General features: G+C 42.6%; 1 protein-coding gene across 2 annotated transcripts in view; it reads right to left on the bottom strand.

The window, feature by feature from the left end:
• Positions 1 to 23,511: 23,511 nt before the first annotated feature.
• The window catches only part of AOAH (acyloxyacyl hydrolase), a 206,613-nt gene continuing 204,377 nt past the window's right edge, over positions 23,512 to 25,747 (bottom strand). The window contains exon 21 of one of the 2 annotated variants that reach the window (XM_017873700.1): positions 23,512 to 23,947. In XM_017873700.1, coding sequence (XP_017729189.1) covers positions 23,819 to 23,947 — 129 coding nt within the window. In that variant the 3' untranslated portion in view covers positions 23,512 to 23,818. The remainder of the gene's footprint in view (positions 23,948 to 25,747) is intronic. The other variant, XM_017873701.1, reaches the window with a different exon arrangement.

The raw sequence follows: 25,747 nt of genomic DNA, 5'->3' as shown, positions 1-25,747 counted from the left end.
GCCTGTAATAATTTTTATTCTTTCCCTGAGTAGGCCTTTGGAGACAGGAGATACCTCTCTTAGCCAAGGGAGAATTCAAAATCTCACTCCTGGATCTGCAGATAAGAGGCTGTTAGGAAGTGGAAAAGAGCATCATGGGAGATTAGTGTTTTTACAAAGACTCAGGACAGTGGCTTCTCAGACAACAGAGCCCCTCCCTTGGGCTCCAAGCTTTAGACTGCCTCCCTGCCCCTCTCCTCTGGCCTATCTCCAACCTTGCATCTCCTCTGCAAGGCCAAGGGGACATGCCCACCCAGAGCCTGTGTTTCCCTTTCTGGACCATGCACCAGCATCAGGTCCTCAGAATTCCCCAGCCAAATGGCTGGAGTCTGCTTCTGGGGCTGTGTGGGCCTCTTCCCTGGATGGAAGAATAACCAAGATCCCTAACCCTGAGAGGTCACTTAATTACTAATTGACAGCTTCCGTAGTTTTTGTACGTTTCCAACTTAGGACCAACCAGAGAAAGCCAAATATGTTTCCCTAACCAATCACACAGGATGCCCTGCTTCCACCTAACTACCTCCAGCTTCCCTGTGCCAACAGCCTCTAATCAGGGCACACTGGGAGCATTTCCCGTTTTTTTTTCCTGCTACAAAGCCTTCCTCTGCCTGCCTTTGAATCTCTGCCAAATTCAAGTGACAGTAGCTGACTCCCTTGCTAGAGCAAGCTCTGAATAAATAGTCCTTCTCTGTTCTCCTTTGGGTAGTCTTTGTTTATTTCCAGAATTGCCAGTTTTTCAGTCTCCCTGATTTTAATGTCTAAGCTGAAGGTGAAGAATGATTAATCAAAATATTTGTGTCTTTATTATTTATTTAATACACTTAAATGTTATGTCAAGTTTTCTGAGGAAGAGTGAAAAAATTAAAAGTATTGACTGTTGGGAACCATGAAATACATATATATAATTGATTGCATTAGCTACAAGGTCATATATATATATGTATATTCAGAAGAAGCCCCCTACCTTTCCTTTTTGAGACAGGATGTCGCTCTGTTGCCCAGGCTGGAGTGTAGTGGTGTGATCTCGTCTCACTGCAACCTCAGCTTCCCGAGTAGCTGGGATTACAGGCATGTGCCACTGTGCCTGGCAAATTTTTGTATTTTCAGTAAAGACAAGGTTACACCATGTTGGTCAGGCTGGTCTCGAACTACTGACCTCAAGTGACCAGCCCGCCTCAGCCTCCCAAAGTGCTGGGATTACAGGCATGAGCCACCATGCCCTGCCCAGAAGAAGCCCTTGTATCTAATGCCATCAGTTAGTTTAAAAAGTCACATAAAGCGGGAAAGCATAAAAAGAGATTTCCCACACACGTAAAATAAGGACAAGGCTTTTCTTTGAGCAGGAGTCTGTAGAATGAATTATATTAGGTTGGTGCAAACGTAATTGTGGTTTTGCCATTACTTTCAATTGCAAAACCACAATGAAAAGTAATGGTAAAACCGTAATTACGTTTGCACCAACCTAAATATACAACCTCTTGCTTACGTAAACAACCAATGTGCACTGTCCAGGTCTCTAAAGAGAACTAAATTTAAACACACTTGTGAAAAAAAGATATGTATATTTGTGTATATCTTTTAATTCTTATAAAAGAATTCTTTAAAAAAAATTACATTTATGTTTTCTTTTAACAACTTGATTAATATCTCAGTCTACTAGTGTGACTATCAGTCTGTTAGTGTGAATTTGCAGGATTTATGATGAAAATTTTGGAAGGAGATCAGCACTTGAGGAAATAACGCTGGCTTGTCAATCAATATAACCTCTTTGAGTTGAAAGATTGAGTTTATAACTTTAGCGTTAAGTGGTACATGTACACTTGCAGTTTCCAATCTCACCCATCAGATGGTGCCAATACTTCACTAGCAGTTTTGCCACGTTGCTTTGGTATCCTCCGATGTGGCATTTGAGAAGCACTGAAAGCTTGATTACTTAGGCTTTTGATAAAGTTAAGGTTTTTATTATTAATTCAGCTTTAGATGTAGTTAAAAATGAGTACAAGTGTGTGGCACCCTTCAGATAAATTTATGCTAAAGAATTAAGCAGCCTAAAATGAATGGAGAGCTATTTATTTTTCATAGCTATATCTTACTTTATATTTAATTCATGCAATTCACCAAGACCAGTTTCTTCTTCTTCTTTTTTAAATTATACTTTAAGTTCTGGGATATATGTGCAGAATGGGCAGGTTTGTTACATAGGTACACATGTGCCATGGTGGTTTGCTGCACCCATCAACCACTCATCTACATGAGGTATTTCTCCTAATGCTATCCCTCCACTAGCCCTCCAACCCCCAACAGGCCCCAGTGTGTGATGTTCCCCTCCCTGTGTCCATGTGTTCTCATTGTTCAACTCTCACTTATGAATGAGAACATGCGGTGTTTGGTTTTCTGTTCCCGTGTTAGTTTGCTGAGAATGATGGTTTCCAGCTTCATCCATGTCCCTGCAAAGGACATGAACTCATTGGTTCCAAGTCTTTGCTATTGTGAATAGTGCCGCCATAAACATAGTGTGCATGTGTCTTTATAGTAGAATGATTTATAATACTTTGGTATATACCCAGTAATAAGATTGTTGGGTCAAATGGTATTTATCCTTGAGGAGATCACCACAATGTCTTTGCTACAACGTTGAACTAATTTACCATCCTACCAACAGTTCACTTCCTGTTTCGCCCACATCCTCTCCAGCATCCTGTTGCTTCTGACTTTTTAACTGATCGCCATTCCTAACTGGCATGAGATGGTAATCTCATTGTAGTTTTTGATTTGGCATTTCTCTAACCTGACCCAGTGATGATGATACTTCTTTTCATCATGTTGTTGGCTGCAATAAAATGTATTCTTTTGAGGAAGTTTAGTCTGTTCATATCCTTTGCCCCACTTTTTGATGGGCGTTCTTTTTCCTTGTAAATTTGTTTAAGCGTTCTTGTAGAGTTCTGGAAATTATACGCCCTTTGTCAGATAGATAGATTCGTGAAAATTTCTCCCCTTGATTCACTCTGATGATAGTTTCTTTTGCTGTCCAGAAGCTCTTTAGTTTAATTAGAATCCTGTTTGTCAATTTGTCTTTGTTTGTCATTGCTTTTGGTGTTTTAGTCATGAAATCTTTTGCCCACAACCAGTTTCTGGCAAGTTAGATCCTTTCCACCTTCCATGTGCTTGCCATCTGCTTCCATTGCGGACCAGCCATGTAGTAAGGGAAACTTGCTCTGCAAGCTGCACTCCTAACTGCACTAAATTATTAAACACAATTCACTTTTGCACCAACCCAATAGCTCCTAGAGTGCTTCCCTGGGAATCGGCAGTTTGTCACAATACCCTGGGAGGGCAGAGAGCAATCGATCAGTGCTCCTGCAGTATCTTTTCCAGGCTCCCTGATGGAGTTGAGGCAGGCTTCTGTGGTAATGGCATACCCTTGTTTCCTTTTTCCTTGACTCCATTCATTTGTTCAGTGGTGTTTCCTGAACAAGAGAGGTTATAACTTTTCCTCCTTAAGCTTTTGTGCCTTGAGACTCAGCTCTGTCTAGAAGTAAGCAGAATGCTTTGCCCAGCAACTCTCCTTCTCTTTTGGAAGAAACCCTGAAACTCACGATTCATCAATAGAATTTACTCAAAACAACCATAAACATTCACTAAGCTTCTTTTATCAATAAATTGGAAAGCATACATAGGAAGGTCTTGGTACTCAATGACTGGAATAGGGGATTTATAAATTAATGAATCAAATGAGATGTCCCTGTTTCACAGTTCATTACCTGAAATCCTTTTGGGCCAGATGTGCTTGTGAATTCAGAATGTTTTGAATATGTAGAGCTAATATTATGCATATTCACCGCTATTATATTATAGAATGCTCTGGAAGAGGTCTAAGGGTAAACTCCCTATAGATCAACCATTAATTTTTCTTCAAGGAAACATAAATGTTCACATTAAGTGGGATAACACAAACCTAAATGGGCTCATGGGTCATGGCAGGTCAACGTTGTGCCTCCAAATTGAAGCTATGAAACAAATCTTTGGTTGTCCAGAGCTTCTTGCGGAGTTGGGGAAATGTGAATAAGGTAATGTGGTACTTGGTGTTAAGGTGCCTTTACTGTGGTTGTTGTCATCTAGTCCTCACAGAAGTTCCTGTGTTAAATATAAGGATAGTTTCTGGCTAGGGCAATCCAGCGCAAGAGAAAGAAAATCAAGGGTACATTCCAGATTAGGAAAAGAAGAAGTCAATTGTCCCAGTTTGCAGATGACATGATTGTTATATTTAGATTAGAAAACCCCATTCTGCTCTCAGCCGCGCGAGAGACGGCGCGTAAGCTGATAAGAAACTTCAGCAAAGTCTCGGGATACTACAAAATTAATGTGCAAACAATCACAAGCAATTCTTATACAGCCAGTAACAGACCCAAACAGAGAGCCAAATCATGAATGAACTTCCATTCACAATTGGCTCAAAGAGAATACAATACCCAGGAATGCCGCAACTTACAAAGCGCGGTAGGCGCGCCTCCTTTCAAGGAGTAATCTACTTTAATCCGACTGCTCAGTGAAATAAAAGAGGACACTAACAAATGGAAAGAACATACATGCTCATGGATAGGGAATAATCAGTATTGTGAAAATGGCCATACTGGCCCCAAGGTCATTTATCAGATTACATGCGCATCCGCCACTCAAGCTAGCCGATGAGTTTCTTTCCACAAGAAACTTGGAAAACACATGTTTAAAAGTTCATATGGAACCAAAAAAGAGCCCGCATTGCCAAGACAATCCTAAAGTCAAGAAGAAGGCAAAGCTGGAGGGCATCACCGCTAGCCTGAGCTTCTTCAAACTATACTACAAGCGCTAGCAAGTAACCAAAACAGCATGGTAAGCTGGTACCAAAACGCCAGATATAGATCACTGCGAACAGAAGCAGAGTCGCTCAGAAATAATACCACACATCGTACAGCCAATCCTGATCTTGACAAACCTGAGAGAAAACAAGAAATGGGGAAAGGATTCGCCTATTTAATCAAATGGTGCTGGGAAAATGGCTAGCCCCCATAAGTAGAAAGCTGAAACCTGGATCCTTTCCTTACTCCTTCCTCATAACGAAAATTAATTCAAGATGGATTAGAGAGCTTAAATGTTAGACCCTAAATAGCCATAAAAACCGGCTAAGAAGAAAACCTAGGTAGTACGCATTCAGGACATAGGCAGTGGGCCCAAGGATTCATGTCTAAAACACCAAAAGCAACGGCAGCAAAAGCCAAAAATTGAACAAATGGGGATCTAATTAAACAAAAGAGCTTCTGCACAGCAAAGAAACTACCATGCAGCAGTGAAGCAGGAAGCCTACAGAATGGGAGAAAATTTTGGCAATCTACTCATCCTGACAAGGGCTACATATTCCGGCCCAATCTACAAAAGAACTCAAACCAAACTTACAAGAAAGCAAACAAAAGGCAACAACCCCCATCAAAAAGTGGGCCAAAGGATAGTGAACAGACATTTCGTCATAAGAAGACATTCATCACAGCCCAACAGACACATGAAAGAATGCTCATGCAGCGACGTCGATCAGAGAAATGCAAATCAAAACGCACAAATGAGATACCATCTCACCCCACCAGTTACCGAATGGCAATCATTAAAAAGTCAGGAAAACGAATAGGTGGGCTGGAAGAGGATGTGGAGAACATAGGAACCTTTTAGCAGCCCTGTTGGTGGGATTGTAAACTAAGTTCAATCGCATTATGGAAAAAAGTATGGCCGATTCGCCTCAAGGATGCTAGAAGCTAGATGTAGCCCGATATGACCGCAGCCATCCCCATTACTGGGTACATACCAAAGGAATTATACAATCATGCTGCTATAAAGACACATCCGCACAGCGTAATGTTTTACTTTCGGCACTATTCACAATAGCAAAGACTTGGAATCAACCCCAAATGTCCATCAGTGACAGACTGGACTTAAAGAAAAAATGTGGCACATAATAACACCGAATGGAATACTATGGCAGCCATAAAAAAGATGAGTTGTGTGTTCCTTGTAAGGGACATGGATGCAGCTGGAAACCATCATCTCTAGCAAACTATCGCAAGTAACCAGAAAAACCAAACACCAGCATGTTTCTCACTCATCAGGTGGGAGCTTGAAGAAAAAAAAGAGAGGAAAAAAAAATGACAACATCACTTGGACTTCACCGAGGGGAACATCACACGACCCGGGGCCTATCATCGGGGAGGGGGGAAGGGAGTGTCGATTGCATTGGAGTTAATACCTGATTGTAAAGTGACGAGGTTGAATGGATGCTGACGAGGTTGATGGGTGGCGCAGCACCCAACATGGCACATGTATAAGCATATGTAACAAACCTGCGACGTTATCACATGTACCTAGAACTTAAGTATAAAAAAAAAAAATAATAAAAATACAATAAATAAATAAAATAAATAAATAAAAGGATATATGATGTCAGGAGACTGAGGGTTAGAGTGGTGAAGTAGCTTTCCTAAGGTTCCACAGCAGAACCAACACTCAAACTATGGCCTAGCTCTAAACAGGCTTAATGTTGCATCGGTTTCTACTTTACTAAATTAGTAAAATGCTAAAACTTCAAGTTCCTTCCCTATGTTTGGCTTTTTGCCCATAGTCTGCACTATTTTTTATTTTCTTTGGCATCCACGAGAAAGAATATGGTTGCATAGTGAACAATTTGCTCTCTGATGGATGGAGGGAAAGGCTCTCACTTGCACCTTTTCAGAGCAGCGGACTGGCTTGGGGAGGGAGCAGGGTTGCAGTGCTGGAGAACAAAACAGTCAACTCTGCAAATGTCAGATTTTCCAGTGGTCGGAGACTCCTGCACTACACTTGGTCCACACAGCTAGTCAACCTTGATGTTGTCTGCAAAATGATCCAACATCTCATTAATGTCTCTCACTTCCTTTTGCACATTGTGCACGAGCTTGGACTTCTGCTCCTTTGAATGGGGACATCAGAAGTCACTTGGCTTAACCAAGTTGTCAGTAGGCCAGGGAGGAACTATTGGCTTTATTCTGTGCATTGTCTCAGGGTTGGAATGAATTAAAATAGTTATATTTTAAAATTGTGCTTTCAAGGCAATTCATAAACCATGTTCCCTTTTTTCATACTAATTATCCTTTTTCTCCTTTCCCTTATTTCTTTTCCTGTGCCAAATTATAACCCTATTTATAGTCTAAAGTTTAGGGGTATACAATAGTTATATTTTAAAATTGTGCTTTCAAGGTAATTCATAAACCATGTTCCTTTTTGCACCCTAATTATCCTTTTTCTCGTTTCCCTTATTTCTTTCTCTGTGCCAAATTATAACCCTATTTATAGTCTGCAGTTTAGGGGCATACAATCTTTTCTTCCCTGTTGTTTCTTTCTTGTAATGAAACCAGTAACTTAGCAAAAGCATGGATGAGAGCTCTTTTATATACCTGTAAAAATATTGCAGGACACAATAAACTTTGTAACATTTTAATGGACTAAACCTTTTATAGACTTTCAAGATTTGTTAGAAAAATTATTCATCTATAGAACTACATATACCAATAAGTCATTCTTAAGGTGCTGTTAAAAGTCCCCTTGGCTAATTTTATGAAGGTAGATAGTAGATACACATACTCATGCGTTCACACACCCAGCCTTCCATCTGTCCATAATATTTATACCCAATGATATGCACAAACCATATGTGTTTCATTCCATGAGTTTTGATAAGTGAGTGTATTTATGTAACTCAAACCTTTATCAAAATAGATTATTCCAGAAAATTATTTCATGTTGTTTCCCAGTCAATCTCCAGCTCTCCTAACCCCAAAACACTTTTCTGATCTTTTGCATCATAGATTAGTTTTACCTGTTCTAGAATCTCATATATATATGCGTATATATAGATTCAACATATATACATTCAGCATAATTTTGAGACTCGTTTCTGTTGTGCATATCAGTAGTTGATTTTATATTGCTGAGTGGTATTCCATGTGTTTATCTATATTGATGGACAACTGGACAGTTTCTAAGTTTTAGCTTTTATGAATGAAGCTGTTATGGGCATTGTTGTACAAGTCTTTCTGTAGACAAGCGACAGTTGATATTTAGGAGAGAGCTTGCTGGGTCATAGGGTAGTGCATAATTAGTTTTATAAGAAGCTTTTCAAAAGTGCTTCTATATGAGAGTTTCAGTTGTTCTACATCCTTGCTAACACTTACTGCTCTCAATCTTTTCATTTTTGGCCATACTGGTGGGTATTCAGGGGATCTCTGTGATTTTACATTGCATTTACCTGATGATTAAGGATGTTAAACACTGTTTTATGTGTTTTTTGGCCACTCCTACGTCTACGTTTGTGATGCGTATGTTCAAAACTTTACTCATTAAAAACATAGATTGCCTCTTTATTATTGAGTTGTAGGAGTTCCTTAAATATTCTGGAGTCATTGTCAGACCTATGTTTTGTGAATATTTTCTACCACTCTGTGGTGCCTTTGAATGAGCAAAAGTTTGAAATTTTGTCTAATTTGACAGAATAATATTAATTCTTTCTAAAATGAATTTATCAAGTTCTTTTCGTTTTCGGTTATTGTTTTGTGTCTTGTCTAGGAAACTCCTGCCTAGCCCTAAATTGGGAATATGTTTTCTTCTAGCAGCTTTTAGTTTTGGCTTTTACATTTAATTCTATTATCTGTCTTAGATTAATTTTACATAAGATATGATATACAGGTAAATATTCATTAAAAATTCGGTTGTTCCACAGCATTCATTGAAGACACTTTTCTTTTCCCTTGGTTTCTTTGGCACCTTTGTAAAAAAATCAAAAAAACATATAAATGAGGTGTGTTTCTGGGCACCCTATTCTGCTTCCATTGAGTTACTTGTGTGTCTTGATGTCAGTAACACAGTCTTGACTATTAGAATTATGTTATACATTTTAAGTCAGGTAGTGAAACATCTCTATATTTTCTTTGTTTTTTTCCCCCAAAATTGCTTTGGCTAGCTTAGGTTCTTTGTAGTTCTCTGTATATTTTAGAATCAGCTTCAATTTAAAAAAAGCCTCTGGGATTATATTTAGGATTATATTTAATCTATAGATCAATTTTAGTAGAATAGACAACATTGAGCATTTAAATTTATGAATATGGTATTAATATAGATACATCCATTTATTTAGGTCTCTTAAACTTTCTTTCAGCAATATGTTGTTTTCTTTTCTTTCTTTTCTTTTTGAGACAGTCTCCCTCTGTCATTCAGGCTGGAGTGCAGTGGCACAATCTTGGCTCACTGCAACCTCTGCCTCCCTGGTTCAAGCAATTCTCCTGCCTCAGCCTCCTGAGTAGTGGGGATTACAAGCGTCTGCCACCACGCCCAGTTAATTTTTTGTGTTTTTAGTAGAGATAGGGTTTCACTATGTTGACCAGGCTAGTCTCAAACTCCTGAACTCAGGTGATCCACTTGCCTTGGTCACCCAAAGTGCTGGGATTACAGGCGTAAGCCAGAGCACGCAGCCAGTTTTCAATATAGAGGTCTTACATGTCTTTTGCCAGTTTACTACAAAGTATTTAGTGCCTTATGATATCATTTTAAGTGAAATTTTAAAGAAAATACACTTTCCAATTGTCTGGGCTACAGTATATAAAAATTACATCTTTTATCAGAATATAATCTTATTTTTATTAGAGAACTTATTTTTTTAGAAGCATAGAAATTGCGGATTGTATAGGCAGCCATGGATAAAATTTAGTCCTCCAAATAAAATTCTACCCTGAAGGTTAACAAGAATTGGATGACACCTCCACATAGCCTAAATTCCCATGGCTGGGCTTTTTTTTTTTCCCCCTGCCTCTACTGCACAGTACTATTGCAGCCTTTTTTCCGCCTCCTGCCCGCCATGGCCTCCTCCACTATCAACTTTCTTCCCCAGAGGAGTGGTACATTATTTGCTACAATCGATGAACCTACATTGACACATCATTATCGCCCAAAGCCTACATATTTTCTTTATGTTTCATTTTCTTCAGTTTGAGTATGATATGCCTAAGTGTAGATTTTTTGGCACATTTATCCCTCCTTGGTGTTCTCTGAGCTTCTTCGATCTGTGGTTTGGTGTCTGACATTAATTTGGGAATACCTGTAGTCATTTTTGCTTCAAATATTTCTTCTGTTCCTTACTCTTTTTCTTCTCTTTGTATTCCCACTGTAGTTTATCTACAGTTCTTGGATACTCTGTTCCAGGTTTTTCCCCCCTTTCTCTTTTCAGTTTGGGAAGTTTCTGTGGACGTATCCTCAAGCTCAACTGTGTCTAGTCTACTAATGAGTCCATCAAAGGCATTCTTCCTTTCTGTTACATGGTTTTTATTTCTAGCATGTCTTTTTGAATCTTTCTTAGAATTTGTATCTCCTTGATTACATTGCCCATCTGCTCTTTTATTTAATCTTTATTTTTTAACAGGTATATAGTAGATATATTTATTTTTATATATATCCTTTCTATTACATGTTTTTTATTTCTAGCATGTCTTTCTGATTCTTTCTTAGAATTTCTATCTCCTTGATTACATTGTCCATCTCTTTTATTTTAATTTTTATTTTTTAATGGGCACATAGTAGGAATATATATTTATGGAGTACATGAGAAATTTCAATACAGGCATACAATGCGTAATCATCACATCAGGGTAAATGGGTATCCATCACCTCAAGCATTTATTATTTCTTTGCATTATAAACATTCCAATTATACTCTTTTAGTTATTTAAAAATATATAATAAATTACTGTTGACTGTAGACACTTTGTTGTGCTACCAAATACTAGATTTTTTTTTTTTTTTTTGAGATAGAGTCTTGCTCTGTCACCCAGGCTGGAGTGCAGTGGTGCGATCTTGGCTCACTGCAACCTTTGCCTCACAGGTTCAAGTGATTCTCCTGTCTCAGCCTCCTGAGTAGCTGGGATTACAGGCATGCACCAGCATGCTCAGATAATTTTTGTATTTTTAGTAGAGATGCGGTTTTGCCACGTTGCCCAGCCTGGTCTCAAACTTCTAACCTCAAGCGATACACCCACCTTGGCCTCTCAAAGTGCTGGAATTATAGGCATGAGCCACCGTGCCTTGCCCCAAATACTAGATCTTATTTCTTCTATCTATTTTTTTTGTACCCATTAGTCATCCCCACTTCCTCCCCTCTACTGTGTCTAGGCTCTGGTAACCATCATTCTACTCTCTATCTTCATGAATTCAATTGTTTTAATTTTTAGCTCCTACAAATGAATGAGAACATGTGACATTTGTCTTTCTGTGCCTGGCTTATTTCACTTAACATAAAGACCTCCAGTTCCATCCATGTTGTGGCAAGTGGCAGCATCTTGTTCCTTTTATGGCTGAGTAGTGCTCTATTGTGTATATGTACCACATTTTCTTTATCCATTCATCTGTTGATAGACACTTACGTTGCTTCCAAATCTTGGTTGTTACGAATAGTGCTGCAAAAAACATGGGAGTGCAGATATTGCTTTGATATATTGATTTCCTTTTTTGGGGGTATATACTTAGCAGTGACTTGCTGGATCACATGATAGCCCTACTTTTAGCTTCATGAGGAATCTCCAAACTGTTCTCCACAGTGGTCGTACTAATTTACATTCCCCTCAACAGCGTACGAGGATTGCCTTTTTTCCACATCCTCACGAATATTTGTTATTGCTTTTGGATATAAGTCATTTTAACTGAGGTGAGATGATACCTGTAATTTTGATTTGCATTTCTTTGATCTGTGATGTTGAGCACTTTTTCAGATGTCTGTTTACCATCTGTATGTATTCTTTGGAGAAATGTCTGTTCAGATCTTTTGCCTATATTTAAGTTGGAGTATTCGAATTTTTTCCTGTAGAGTTGTTTGAGCTCCTTATATATTCTGGTTATTAATCACTTGTCAGATGGATAATTTGCAAATATTTTCTCCCATACTGTGTGGGTTGTCTCTTTATTTTTTTATTTTTTATTTTTTTTTGAGACAGAGTCTTACTCCATTACCCAGGCTGGAGGGTAGTGGCATAATCTTACTGCCACCTCTGCCTCCCGGGTTCAAGTGATTCTCAGGCCTCAGCCACCTGAATAGCTGAAATTACAGGTGCACACACCACATCTGGCTAATTTTTGTATTTTTAATAGAGACAGGGTTTCACCATATTGGCCAGGCTGGTCTTGAACTCCTGACCTCAGGTGATCTGCCCACTTTGGCCTCCCAAAGTGCTGAGATTACAGTTGCGAGCCACTGTGCCTAGTCTGTTGTTTCCTTTGCTATGCAGAAACCTTTTAGCTTGACGTGATCCCATTTGTCTGTTTTTGCTTTGGTTGCCTGTGCTTGTGGAGTATTCCTTAAGAAATCTTTCCCAGATCAATGTCCTGGAGAGTTTCTTCGCTGTTTTCTTTTAGTAGTTTTGTAGATTGAGGTCTTCTGCATATGGATATCCACTTACCCATCTGTTCTTACATGTTGTCCATTAGAGCCCTTAACATACTGGTCATAGTTATTTTAAATGCCTACGGTAATAGCTCCAACATCCCTGTCATATCTGAGTGTGCTCTGATGCTTGCTCTGTCTTTTCAAACTGTTTTTGCCTGTTAGTGCGCCTTGCACTTTTTTGTTGAAAGCCAGTCATGACATATCTAGTACTACTTCCATTGGGCCAGGCATGGTGGCTCACACCTGTCATCCCAGCATGCCTGACATCCCAGCTGAGGAGGGAGGATCGTTTGAGGCTAGGAGTTCAAGACCAGCCTGGGCAACATAGTGGGGCCCCGTCTCTACAAAAACAAAACAAAATGAAACACCCCTGCCCCCCACTTCCATTGGATGTTTCTGCTTCTGGGTTTCTGCTTCAGTGAGTTGGAATTCTCTGCATCTGCCTCTCTCTCCAATGCTTGGGAAATGGTTTGCCCTGTGAGTTCAGATCTCTGGCAGATCTACGAAGGGTTGTTGATTTTCAACCTGTCCAGGCTTTTTCGTGTTAGGATGGAGTGACAACTTTCAAACTCACTACATGCTGGATCAGAAAACAGAAACCTCTCAGTGTAATTTTAAATTACGCTTATCTAATTATAAGCGAAGTTAAACAGATTTTTATATTTTTTTATATGTAAGGTACCTTTGATTCTATTTTCTCTTAACTTTAGCCATTCATACCTCCTGCCAATGTAAAAACGGAATTGTTAGCTTTTTCCTTCTTGCTTTTTAAGAACGCTTCATGTCCTGGGGAGATTAGCTCTTCTTCTGTGAAATGGGGTGTGTGTCCCCCCATTTTGCCACTTGTCTTTTGACTCTGCTTACAGTATGTTTTCACAGTACAAAAACTTTTACTTTTAAGAAGTCAATTTATCAATATTTACATGGTTTCTGGGCTGGGTGCAGTGACTTGTGCTTGTAATCCCAGCACTTTGGGAGGCTGAGGCGGGTGGACCGCTTTTAGCTCAGGAGTTTGAGACAAGCCTGGGCAACATGGTGAAATCCCGTCTCTACAAAAAATACAAAAATTAGGTGGGCATTAGTGGTTTGCACCTGTAGTCTCAGCTACTCAGGAGGCTGAGGCTGGAGAATCACTTGAGCCTGGGAAGCGGAAGTTGGAGTGAGCCAAGATCTCACCACCGCACTACAGCCTGGGCGGTAGAGTGGGAACCCATCTTGAAACAAACAAACAAACAATAAACAAAAAATGGTTTCTGGGTCCTGAGTCAGGCATGAATTCTAAAATAGTTTGAAATTCATAATGTTAAAGAGGAATTATTTTATTATTATTTAAAACACCATTTGCCATAATTACTGTGTCTCCCAAGGGAGTGGCATACTTTCCCTCCAGAGCAGAGTTTTCGGCAACCCCTCCTTGCCCCTACTAATGAATCATGTAATGTGAAAAGAGAGCCCTCAGAGGAACAGCATAATGAGAAAAGAAATAATTTACTCTGCACAATGATAAAGAATAGGTAAGTTTCAAGGAGTACCTCCCTTAGGGCTTTAAGGGAGGAGTGGAGGGAGAGGAGGAGCAATGAGCAGTGTGGTGGGTTCAGCTGCAGAGGAGGGGCCCAGTGGAAAATCCCGGGGTGGGGCACTAAAAGGCAGGGACATGTGTCTGACTTCCAGTTTTAGGTCATCTGCTACTCTGTGCTGCAGGATAACTTTCTGCATTATTCCCAAACCATCATTAAGTATGCACTGGCACAGCCAACAGGAAGAAAATGGGATAAGGTACAGTCAAGAAAGCAGAAGAGGACAAATGTGGTGGCTCACCCTGTATTCCCAGCATTTTGGGAGGCCGAGGCTGGAAGATCCATTGAGCCCAGGAGTTAGACACCATCCTGGGCAACATAAAGAGAACCAGTCTCTACACAGCTGTAAAGAAAAGTTAGCTGGAGGTGGTGGTGTATATGCCTGTAGTCCCCGTTACTTGGGAGGCTGAAGCAGGAGGATTACTTGAGCCAGGGGTTGGGGGATGGGGGTTGAGGCTGCAGTGTGCTGTGATTGTACCACTTCACTCCTGAAAGAAATAAAGCAAAAAAAGCTAAAGTGGATTTCTAGCAAGGAAAATAAGAAAGTGCAGTTTGGGTCTGACTCAGGAGTAATTGTGAGACAACTCCTTTCTCCCAAATAGTCTAGAGCAGTGGTTTGACACTTTGTACAAGAGAATCATCCTGGGGAGCACTTTGGAACCACAGATGCCTAGGATTTCACCCAGGCCAATGAAATTCAATGCTCTTTGGGTGTGACCCAGGCATCAGGAGAGTTTTGAAAGTTCCCAGGTTATAGCAATGTACAGCCACAATTGGAAACCACTGTCTAGATCAGTGCTTCTCCAACTTTAACATGCAAACAAATCACCGAAGGATATTGTTTAAATGCAAATTATGATTCAGTAGTAGGCAGGCTCGCCTATTTTGCATTTTTAACAAACTTCCAGGTGAGGCTGGTCTGATGACCATATTTTGAGTAGCAAGGGATAGAGGTAGTTGACATGTTGGTTCCACATATTGCCAAATTGGTATCCAGAAGGTTCTGATTTACACTTGTAGAGACTGCTACTTGTCCTTCTATATCTATCCTCCCTTCTCTCCTGGTAATAAAACTGCCTATTTTCAGTTACCTGCTTGGCTAGACAAACATTTTTAGTTTTCTTTAAAGCTGCATGGCCATGGGACTGAGCTGGGCCTCCTGGGGTGCAAGTGGAAGTTGCATCCTCAAGGAAGAAAGAGTGGCCTTCCTCTCCCCTTCCCTCTTCCTGCTCGCTTAAATGCAGTCCTGGTGGTGTTGCTCGGGAGGCTGTCTTGAATCACAAAGTAGAAGTTATATGCTGAAGGTGGCAGCAGCAGAGAGGAGTTGTGTCCGGAATTGGTTCCTTCTGGTGGATTCTTGGTCTCACTGACTTCAGGAGTGAAGCCACAGACCTCTGCAGTGAGTGTTACAGCTCATAAAGGTAGTGAGGACCCAAAGAGTGAGCAGCAGGAAGATTTATTGTGAAGAGCAAAAGAACAAAGCTTCCACAGCATGGAAGGGGACCCAAGTGGGTTGCTGCTGCTGGCTCGGGTGGCCAGCTTTTATCCCTTTATTTGGCCCCACCCACATCCTGCTGATTGGTCCATTTTACAGAGCAATTATTGGTGCGTTTACAATCCTTTAGCTAGACATAGAGTGGTGATTGGTGCATTTTTACAGAGTGCTGATTGGTGTGTTTACAAACCTTTAGCTAGACAGAAAAGTTCTCCAAGTCCCCACCCGACCCAGAAGCCCAGCTGGCTTCACCTCTCAATCCTCCCTCTAAACAGTACACCCCAACTGCTGTTGGGATTTGTTTTGAAGAGCAAAAGAACAAAGCCTCCACAGCATGGAAGGAGACCTGAACAGGTTGCTGCTGCTGGCTCGGGTGGCCAGCTTTTATTCCCTTATTTAGCCCCACCCACATCCTGCTGGTTGTTCCATTTTACAGAGTGCTGATTGGTCCATTTTACAGAGCGCTGATTGGTCCATTTTACAGAGTGCTGATTGGTGCGTGTACAATCCTTTAGCTAGACAGAGCTGATTGGTGCGTTTTTACAGGGTGCTGATTGGTGCATTTACAAAACTTTAGCTAGACACAGAGTGCTAGTGTGAACAGTGTGTTCACAAACCTTTAGCTAGACAGAAAAGTTCTCCAAGTCCCCACCTAACCCAGAAGCCCAGCTGGCTTCACTTCTCAGAAGGAGTCCGTGGCAACATGGAGTCCTGTCTGAGCCCTGCACCACCCACCACTGGGTGTCCTTTATGTGAAAAAAATAACCTTTTTTTTTTTTTTTTTTTTTTTAAAGAAAACCCATTATTACTCTGGATTGTACCCATAAGCAGTTGAACCTAACCCTAAAGACGCTTATGCCCTCCAATAGACTAGGAGTGTGTTGGTATGTTTCTCTCTATAACAACCATGCGGGAGCTGGATTTTGAAGAAGGAGGAGTGTTCCAGTTTCCCAGAGGAAACAGCCTATGGAAAAGCATGGAGCTGTGAGAGGGTGAGCCTTTTTTTCAGTTCACTGTCACTACATAAAAACTCCCTCGGAAACTTAGAGGCTTGAAACAGGAAGAGTGCATTATATCCCATGGTTCTGTGGGTTGGCTGGGCTCGAGCTCGGCTGGAAGGTCCAAAATGCTCATTCACACTTTTGAGGCCTCAACGTGGGCTGAGGTACCTCAGTTTTTTTCCATGCAGCCTTTCTCCTTCACGTGGTGTGTCATCCCCCAGGGTTTCTCTTGCAGGAGCGTAGCCTGGACTTCCCCACATTGATAAAGGAGTTAAGAAAAAAGTCACTTAGGCAGATAGTGAGGGTATGGGAGTCCTTGGTAAGTCTTTTCTCTTTAATGAAAAGCAGCGCCAAATCATTTTATAACAAAGAGCAGCCTGTAAAGTCTAGCTACAGACATTGACAAGCAAGCTGGGAGCTTGCATGGGTGAACCCTGGCAGGAACTGGGGACTAGACTTGTTCAAGATGGCGGCTCCATCTTCCCTTCTCTTTGTCAGCCACGTGTACAGTAAAGAGGAGACAAGATGGAGCTGATCAACTAAAAAGTCCATTTGCCTAATACAGTTAGGGTGGGGTGACTAGCCTTCCACACCATGTAAACATCATACCTGATAGAACCAATCTGTGAGCCCTAAGTAAATCAGACACAGCCTTCTCCAGCCTGCTTATAAAATCTGCTACAGTCTGCTGCCTCCCTGCTTTTCGGATATCTTCCTTTCTCTCTCTCTCTCTCTCTCTTAGAGAGCTGCTCTCCCGTCTCCTTTCTTCTATTAAACTTTTGACTCCTTAACCCACCCACATGCGTTCATGTCTTGAATTCTTTCTCAGGGAGAGACAACGAATGCCAGGGTATATACCCCAGACAATGTAGCCGTTTCAACATAGTGGCTGTGAGATCTAAAAGGGTGCAGAGGGCAGCTTCACCTCCTAAGAGCAAGGCTTGGGTGTGATAGTCTCACTTGCATTTCCTTCTCTGGGCCAGCCCAGCTTCAAGGGGTGGGAATAGATGCCGCCTCTCCTTGGAGGAGAAGCAGGCACATGCAGGAGGGCAGCCATTCTTGGCAACCAGCTTTGGCGACTTACCTACTGCCCGTGTTTTGTAATGACAAACTTCCTGTGACTGGGATGCAGGATCAAAGAAGAAATGGGCGGGAGAGAGAGTCTGGAGAGCCTGTGCAAAGTGCACGTCTTGGAGGGCAGAGTCCTCAGGTGATACTGAAAGTTTCTGGGGTCTGAAGCTGCCTTGAGCCTGGACAGGTCATGGAAGCCCTTGGTGCATCCTCTCAGCCATCTTTCTGCTGAGGTTTATTGGCTGGAGCTTTGTGAACCTGTGAGTTACATTAGCGCTCTGAGGCTGGAAGGCTTCCTATAAATGCTCCATGTAATTAATTATAAACAAAGCAGCCAGCCAGGAGCACAATACCCAAAGAAATCCTTAGCAAGCCTCAACGTGTGCTCTTTATTTCTCCTCTGCCTTTCCGTGCATCCAAAAGCTTCAAAGTGTAATCCTCCTTAATGACAGATTCATGATGATGAGACCATTCTTTTTGATACTGCAGTTTTAAGAAGTGACCCAGAAAACAGGCTTTAAAAGCAACCTCTCCCATTCCCCTTTACCCTAAGCAAAGACCCAGATTAAAAGAGACTTATCTTGTATGAATATTTATGCTACAGCCTCTGCCAAATCAGATTAGGGGAGTTCATCCCGCCAGGCAAACACAGGTTTTGTACTCAGATTTAATGAGAAACTGACATGTTAATAGCATATTGATGCATCCATCCATCAGGAAATCCATACAGCACAGTGAATGTGCACCGTGCATCTCGGGGCCCAGGAGAGTTGCTGTCTTTGTCACTTTTGGTTCTACGAGGAGAGCTGTTGTTGCAATGAAAGGGGTTCCAAAGATATTCTGCCTCACACCAAAGATGAGAGGTTGGGAATTCTGGTCTTAAAATGCCTGGGAAATCCCTTTCTTGACACTACCAGGGAATGTGTGAGACAGAGGCCGATTCCTCTAAACAGCAACTTCCAAGGCGCTTCTGAAGAACCAGACACCACAGGGTGTTAATAAGTATCATGAGAACAAAAAGCTCAGGTCAAAATGTTGGGTAAATGATGAGCTGAGCAGACTTTTTTTTTTTTTTTTTTTCCAAGACAGAGTCTTACTCTATCGCCCAGGCTGGAGTGCAGTGGTGCGATCTCGGCTCACTGCTATCTCTGCCTCCCGAGTTCAAGCGATTCTCCTCCCTCAGCCTCTGGAGTAGCTGGGATTACAGGTGCGCACCACCACACCCAGCTAATTTTTATATTTTTAGTAGAGACAGGGTTTCACCATGTTGGCCAGGATGGTCTCGATCTCCTGACCTCGTGATCTGCCTGCCTCAGACTCCCAAAGTGCTAGGATTACAGGGGTGAGCCACTGTGCCAGGCCCAGACTTTTTAACTGTAGAACTTCCACCCTGTGACTTTCCAGGAAACAAATAAATTATGCTGTGCATCCAAACTTTTTAGACTTTGGAGTTCTTCCTTCTCAAAGCACCACCCCCTCAGAACATACAACTTTTTTGTGCCATGGAGCCCCTTGGCAGGTTGGGGAAGCCTGAGGATCCCTTCTCAGAATAACATTTTCATTTTATTTTATTTTAGACAAGGTCTTGCTCTGTCAACAGGCTGCAGTGCAGTGGCAAGATCACGGCTCACAGCAGCCTTGAACTTTTAGGCTTAAGCCATCCTCCTGCCTTAGCCTCCTAAGTAGCTGAGACCACAGGCATGTGCCACTATACCCAAGTAATCGTTTTGACTTTTGGTAAAGACAGGATCTCACTGTGATACTCAGGCTGGTCTGGAACTGCTGAGCTCAAGCAGTTTTTCCACCTTAGCCTCCCAAAGTGCTGGGATTACAGGCGTGAGCCACTATGCCCAGCCAGAATAACATTTTTAAATGCATGAAAATAAAACACGTAGGATTACAAAGAATACCATTTCTATTGAAATAAAATATCAAAGAATATTTTGAGATATTAAAAAATGAGCATATATAAATATATGTGCTTCTTTTTGGATGTGTTAAATAACAAGATAAAAAGTTGGTTCTAATAACTACAGTTGTTTTAAAGTATTGATGTTTTAAAGTGTAAGATATACTTGATCCTCATGGTTCACTGATCACATGTTTGTGAATTCACCTCCTTGCTAAAATTTATTTGTAACGTTAATGTGCACTTGTGGCACCTTTGCAGTCATCTGTGCCCATGCACAGAGCAATGGCAAATTTGGGTTGCCCAACTGGCACGTTCCCCAGATGAGATTGGTTGGCAAGGTGAAGTTTTGCCTTTTTTTTTGAGACAGAATTTTGCTCTTGTCACCCAGGCTGGCATGCAATGGCACGACCTCTGCTCCCTGCAACCTCCGCCTCCCAGGTTCAAGTGATTCTCCTGCCTCAGTCTCCAGAGTAGCTGGGATTACAGGCGCACACCACTATGCTCAGCTAATTTTTTTGTATTTTTGTAGAGACGGTGTTTCCCCATGTTGGCCAGACTGGTCTCGAACTCCTGACCTCCAGGTGATCCACCTGCCTCGGCCTCCCAAAGTGCTGGGATGACAGGCATGAGCCACTGCGTCCAGTTAAGTTTTGTCTTCTTGTTTCAGCTCTCATACTGCAAACCTGCGTCCTCTTTGCAGTATACTTAGTGCCACATTTTTGGCATTTTATGCTTTTTCCCGATGATGTTGCTGTTTAAAATGGCCATGAAGGGCAGTGCTGAAGTTCTATCTAGTGCTGTCAAGTGATGTGCCACAGAAGGCTGCAACACGCCGCACAGAGAAAATCACCCCAGTGGTAGATGAGCTCTTTGCAGCCAGGAGTTACAGTGCTGTTGCCTGTGAGGTCAATGTTAATGAATCCACTGTATATTAAATACGGTGTCTTTTCAACAAAAACCACATGGAAAACCAAGTTATGTGTTGACTGGCTGGTGAAAATGTTGAGACTGCAGGCTCACAGGAACCTAGCCTTGTGCTTCCCCTAAGGACAATGGTTCAGCATGTGCTAACTCAGTGTTCACGGCAACTTTATAGAACATAACTGTTATGAAAAATAAGAAACAACAGTATCCGCAGCAACTGCAATGTGATGTGAAAATATTTGTGACAAACACTAATTCAGCTGTGTTTTGTTACCTACATTCATTATGAAAGGAAAGGCTAAATTTTAGCATTCGCATTTAGAAGACAGTGAAGACTTATTTTTTTCCCCATTCAAGTTTACAGGCACTATTAATTCTGGGGATCCCTAAGGACCCTAGTTAAGAAGATTTTCTCTAGTGGGATTAAATCAGTGACAGAGAGCAGGGAGGGATAGGGAAGCTGGTGTGGATTCTGGGGAGATTCAGGTCCGGTCACATTGTTTATCAATACAAGTCCCATCCAGAGATTTTTAGCTGATCTGCTTCTTCTGGGGAGCTGACTTTATTTTTGTCACCAGGGCCTAAACCCAGAAGGCTCAGCACGAAATGAAAAATGCCAACTGTGGGTAGAAATAGACATTTTGGTAATTACTCATGTGGCAAATGGTGACCTCCATTTCAATAGCGAAGGGCAAGCCAGGTCTCTCCTCTGATAACAAGAGAGAGTATCTGTTTCTTTTTTTTTCTTTTTCTTTTTCTTTTTTTTGAGACGAGGTCTTATTCTATTCCCCAGGCTGGAGTGCAGTGGTGCGGTCTGGGCTCACTGCAGCCTCAACCTCCTGCTGGGCTCAAGTGATCTTCCCAAGCAGCTAGGACCACAGGTGTGTGCCACCACACCCAGCTAATTTTTGTACTTTTTGTAGAGACAGAGTTTCACCATGTTGCCCAGGCTGATCTTGAACTCCTGAGCTCAAGCGACCCTCCCACCTCCGTCTCCCAAAGTGCTGGAATTATAGGTGCGAGTCACAGTGCTCGGCTGGGAGAGAGAAATTATAATAGAGTTTTGGGGTGTTTAGATGAAGATGACACAGAAGCCCCAAGTCCCCTCACCAAGTGTGCCCAGGGAGGAAGGCGCCTCTGATGGCTTTTCTTTCTCACTCTTCTCACCGTGATGAGCGAGGAGCGTGATTCAATGGGTCTAATTCAAAAGTGTCAAAAAAGAGGCTGCTGATTTTGCTTTCAAATAGCAAGAAATAACAGTGTGACCTGGAGAGCAACACTAACTTCTCATTCATTTACTCATTCAGTGCTATTTGTTGTGCATCTGCAGTGGTCAGGCATTGTGTTGGGGGTTGGACACAGGAGTACACGTGACCAGCCAGGTACCAATCTCATGGAGCCTGCAGTTCAGGTTTCGGTGCTTTTTTCCACAGCCCCTGCAAGAATGGGGAGATGGGGAGGGCTGCATGCCAACCCAGGAAAGCCCTTCAGGTGCCTCTCAGTGGACAATCCTCAGACACCATCATTCTGGGAAACTTGAGGCTGAAGACAGTAGCTCAAGGGGCACCAGTGCAGAAATACAGGATAAGTGCTGTTATAAGAAGTACACAAAGCACAGGGACAGAGCATTCTCAAGCCACAGAGAAAGACTTGGTCAAATCTCAAAGAAGGAGCGTGTCTGGAGCATTGAAAAGGCAGGCAGAAGTGAATGAGCCTTGCCCGGGCCCCTGATCCAGGGGAGAAGGCCTGACCTCAGACTCTAGTTTTGCAGGCAATAGTGGTATTTAGTATTGATTTCCATGTGGTATTTATTTGCAGTATTTGTGTTTTCTGAAAAAGTGAGATGAGGTCACCATCCTCGTCTACCTCTCAATTCCTTGGTGCTGTGCCTCAGAGTAAGGTCAGAGTTCAGGATTTGGGTACCTTTGTTTTCCTGCCTGAACCCATTCAGAGGATGGAACTGGTTAGATGTTAGGTGATTCCCCAAGGTTGTGGGTGGTCAGTCTAAGATAATTTAAACAGTCTTTTTTAGAGGGGTGGGAAGTGACAGGTTCAGAAAAGACATATAGGGTGGGAGAAGGGAGGTGGTCAGGCCGGGGGACTCTCCCTTTACTCTGGAGTTTCCTGTACAGATTAAATAAGTGTACTTTGGGTATCTATCACCTTAAATATTTATCTTTTCTTTACGCTAGAAACAAATTATTTCCTTCTAGCGATTTGAAAGGAAATGTACAATAGCATTTTGTAAACTATAGTCACCCTACTGATCTATCAGACACTAGGCCTTATTTCTTTTATCTAACTGTACATTTATACCCGCTAATCAACTAATAAAATACTTTAAAGGAAAAAAATTGTATTGTCATTTTTCTGGACTTTGTGAGGTTATATGGTACTTGTCAACTTTTAAACATTTGTCATTTGTGGTGATTTCTTTCCTCATTCTAAATGTGTATTTAAGTTCATATCTAATTTTGTATTTATAATCTTGTGTTATGTTTTTCTTTTTTTCTTTTTTTTTTTTTTTTTTTGAGACGGAATCTCGCTCTGTCGCCCAGGCTGGAGTGCAGTGGCCAGATCTCAGCTCACTGCAAGCTCCGCCTCCCGGGTTTACGCCATTCTCCTGCCTCAGCCTCCCGAGTAGCTGGGACTACAGGTGCCCGCCACCTCGCCCGGCTAGTTTTTTGTATTTTTTAGTAGAGACGGGGTTTCACCGTGTTAGCCAGGATGGTCTCCATCTCCTGACCTCGTGATCTGCCTGTCTCGGCCTCCCAAAGTGCTGGGATTACAGGCTTGAGCCACCGCGCCCGGCCTTGTGTTATGTTTTTCAAGGGGCCTCATGAAGCCTGGTCTGCCCCCTTGTGTGAGTCCTTGGCAGCTGACCAGCCACCTGCATAGGAGGAGCCTCAGCTCGCCAGGCCATTTTTAAGAAGTTACCGACACAGGGAGGATCAGTCCCCTGGCATGCCAAGACCTTGGGTAAATTGCTGAACATCACTGGACTTCTTAAGTGTTTTTAGAAACTCCTTTTAGAACAATTAGCTGTAAAGGGCACAGATACTCTCTTGCTTGGAATGGCACCCAAAGCACTTTATTAAAGGTTATTTCAGGAACAATGGAAGGGTTACTGATCCCAGGAGCAGACAGAGTTGCACAGTCATCCAGATATGCTCTTCGTTGAGAGAAAGACATTTTGCAAAGATGCTGCTGAAGGAGACTCCTTTGGGCCTGTGACGTAGCAGCCCTCACAGGGTTTGTGGCATGAGTTTACCCAAGCCTCTGCCTCCCTGTGCTCCCCAGGGGTGCATGCTCCTGAGAGGCTCAGTGCCCACCTTGGTCTCCAAACACCTGTTTAATCTGGGGGTTGAATGGATTCTCCTTTCCCAGGATTTGGGGCCACTGGAGCTGCACCTTCTCCCAGAAACGATCCGCAAACAACAGCAAAGCCACCTGTGAGAGAGAACCGAAAGGAGGAGGAAAAGGGAAATTAGGACGAATCACTTACCAACAAGATTTCCCACGTGCTTTCTGCCAGAGACAGCCTCTAGGATGGCCCCGTGACTCCCAGCCCCATGTCTCTGTATAAATTCCATCCCTTGCTGGTGGTGGGACCTAGCACTTGGTTCTAACAGAGGAAATGTGGCCGTGGTGAGGAGACGCTGCTTCAGTGATGCTGTCACGTTGTGTGAGGCTTGGCCTTGCTAGTGGCTCGCTTCGGAGGCTCTCCTTTCTGGGCTGAAGCTGAGGGTGATCCAGCTGCTATCCAGCCTGAAGCTGGCTCATCAGTCCTGCAGACTCACGGGAATGAATCTGCCAACAGCCCGAATGAGTTTGAAAGTAGTTCTTCCCCAGATGAGTCTCCAGATGAGAACGTGGCCTGGATACCACACCTTGATTTTCATTTGTGAGACCCTAAGCAGAGGACCCAGTTAAGCTGTGACCCACCAAAACTGTGAGATCATAAGTGTGTGTTGTGTTAAGCTGCTAAGTGTATGTAATTTGTTTTTTCAGTAATAGATTAAAAATTCACTTTATCAGAAATTCACTTTTTATTTTTCTGTGGACAGCTAGCATTTTCTGCAGGCCTAAGGCTTGGGTTTTAGAGGTGAACATGGTATGTTCTTCCTTCCAGAAAGTCTCAGCCTAGTAAGGTAACCAGACATGCAAAATGACACCACCAAGCCCACAGGGAGGGCTGGGAGGATGATGCACACACCGGAAAGGGAAGAGGTGTCACTTCTGTCTGGTGGGGGAAGCAGTGGGATCTCTCTGAAGAAGGTGGTGGCTGAGATGAATTTTCTAGGAGTTCCGCAGACAGATGATGTGGGGAAACAGTGCAGTGGTAGAGGACACAGTGTGTGCAAAGGCTCAGAGCTGTGGGAGAGAATGACATGTTTGGGGAACTACAGGTGCTTGGGAGTGGAGGCTGGCTGGGTCCCTGACTGGGTTGGGGGGGATCCTGGCAGGCTGTGAGTGCAGGGAGTCTGGCTGAAGTGCCAGAGAGGAATCCTTAGCTTAATACACAGCAGTCTCGACTCTGGCTCTCCCAGTCTGAGACTTGCTCCCTGGTTCTGCTGTCGCATGTCAGGTTTCCCTTTATCCATGATGTTAGCTGGGTCCATTCTTGGTTGTCCAGTGTTTGGCTTGTCATTAACATGCCTTTGAGGAAGACACTCTTTCTCTGCAGACAATGCCCTCATTTAGCAAATGGGACCTGGCCAGGCCTGCAGACTCCATCCAGATGGCTCCATCTCAACAGTGGTTTTCAATGCTGAGCAATGAGAAATATGATTGCTGAAGGCCTCCCAGAGGGGAATACATTGTTTGGGAAGGATGCTCAGGGATATCCCCGACTTCTCCCCACAGGGCAGCTCACAGTCCCCTTCCTAATAGGCAGCGGGGCCAACTCCCTCTCTGGGCCCAGCCCTCTCATCTGGACATTGAGTGGATGACAGAAAGTGATCCAAAGTCCTTTCTGTGTCTGACTGTGTGTGAGATTTTAGTAGAGAAAACTAGGCCTGATTCAGTCACTGCATGAAGTCCTCAGCATTTTAATGTGTTCTGAGCCTTCTAAGATGGACACAAACTTCACTCATCCCACTGCATAATCTCAGTCATGTCCATGCAGTGTCTCCCCCACAGCATAACACATAGACACCACACACACATACACCACACCCCTCACAACCCCACACCACACACACATACATCACACACACACTCCCACATGCCACACACAAACACCACACA

The sequence above is a fragment of the Rhinopithecus bieti genome, unplaced genomic scaffold (assembly GCF_001698545.2).
Source record: "Rhinopithecus bieti isolate Rb0 unplaced genomic scaffold, ASM169854v2 scaffold_6944, whole genome shotgun sequence".
Classification (NCBI taxonomy): Eukaryota; Metazoa; Chordata; class Mammalia; order Primates; family Cercopithecidae; genus Rhinopithecus; species Rhinopithecus bieti.
The sequence above is the reverse complement of the archived record's forward strand: the minus strand, read 5'-3'. Positions and strand labels throughout refer to the sequence as shown.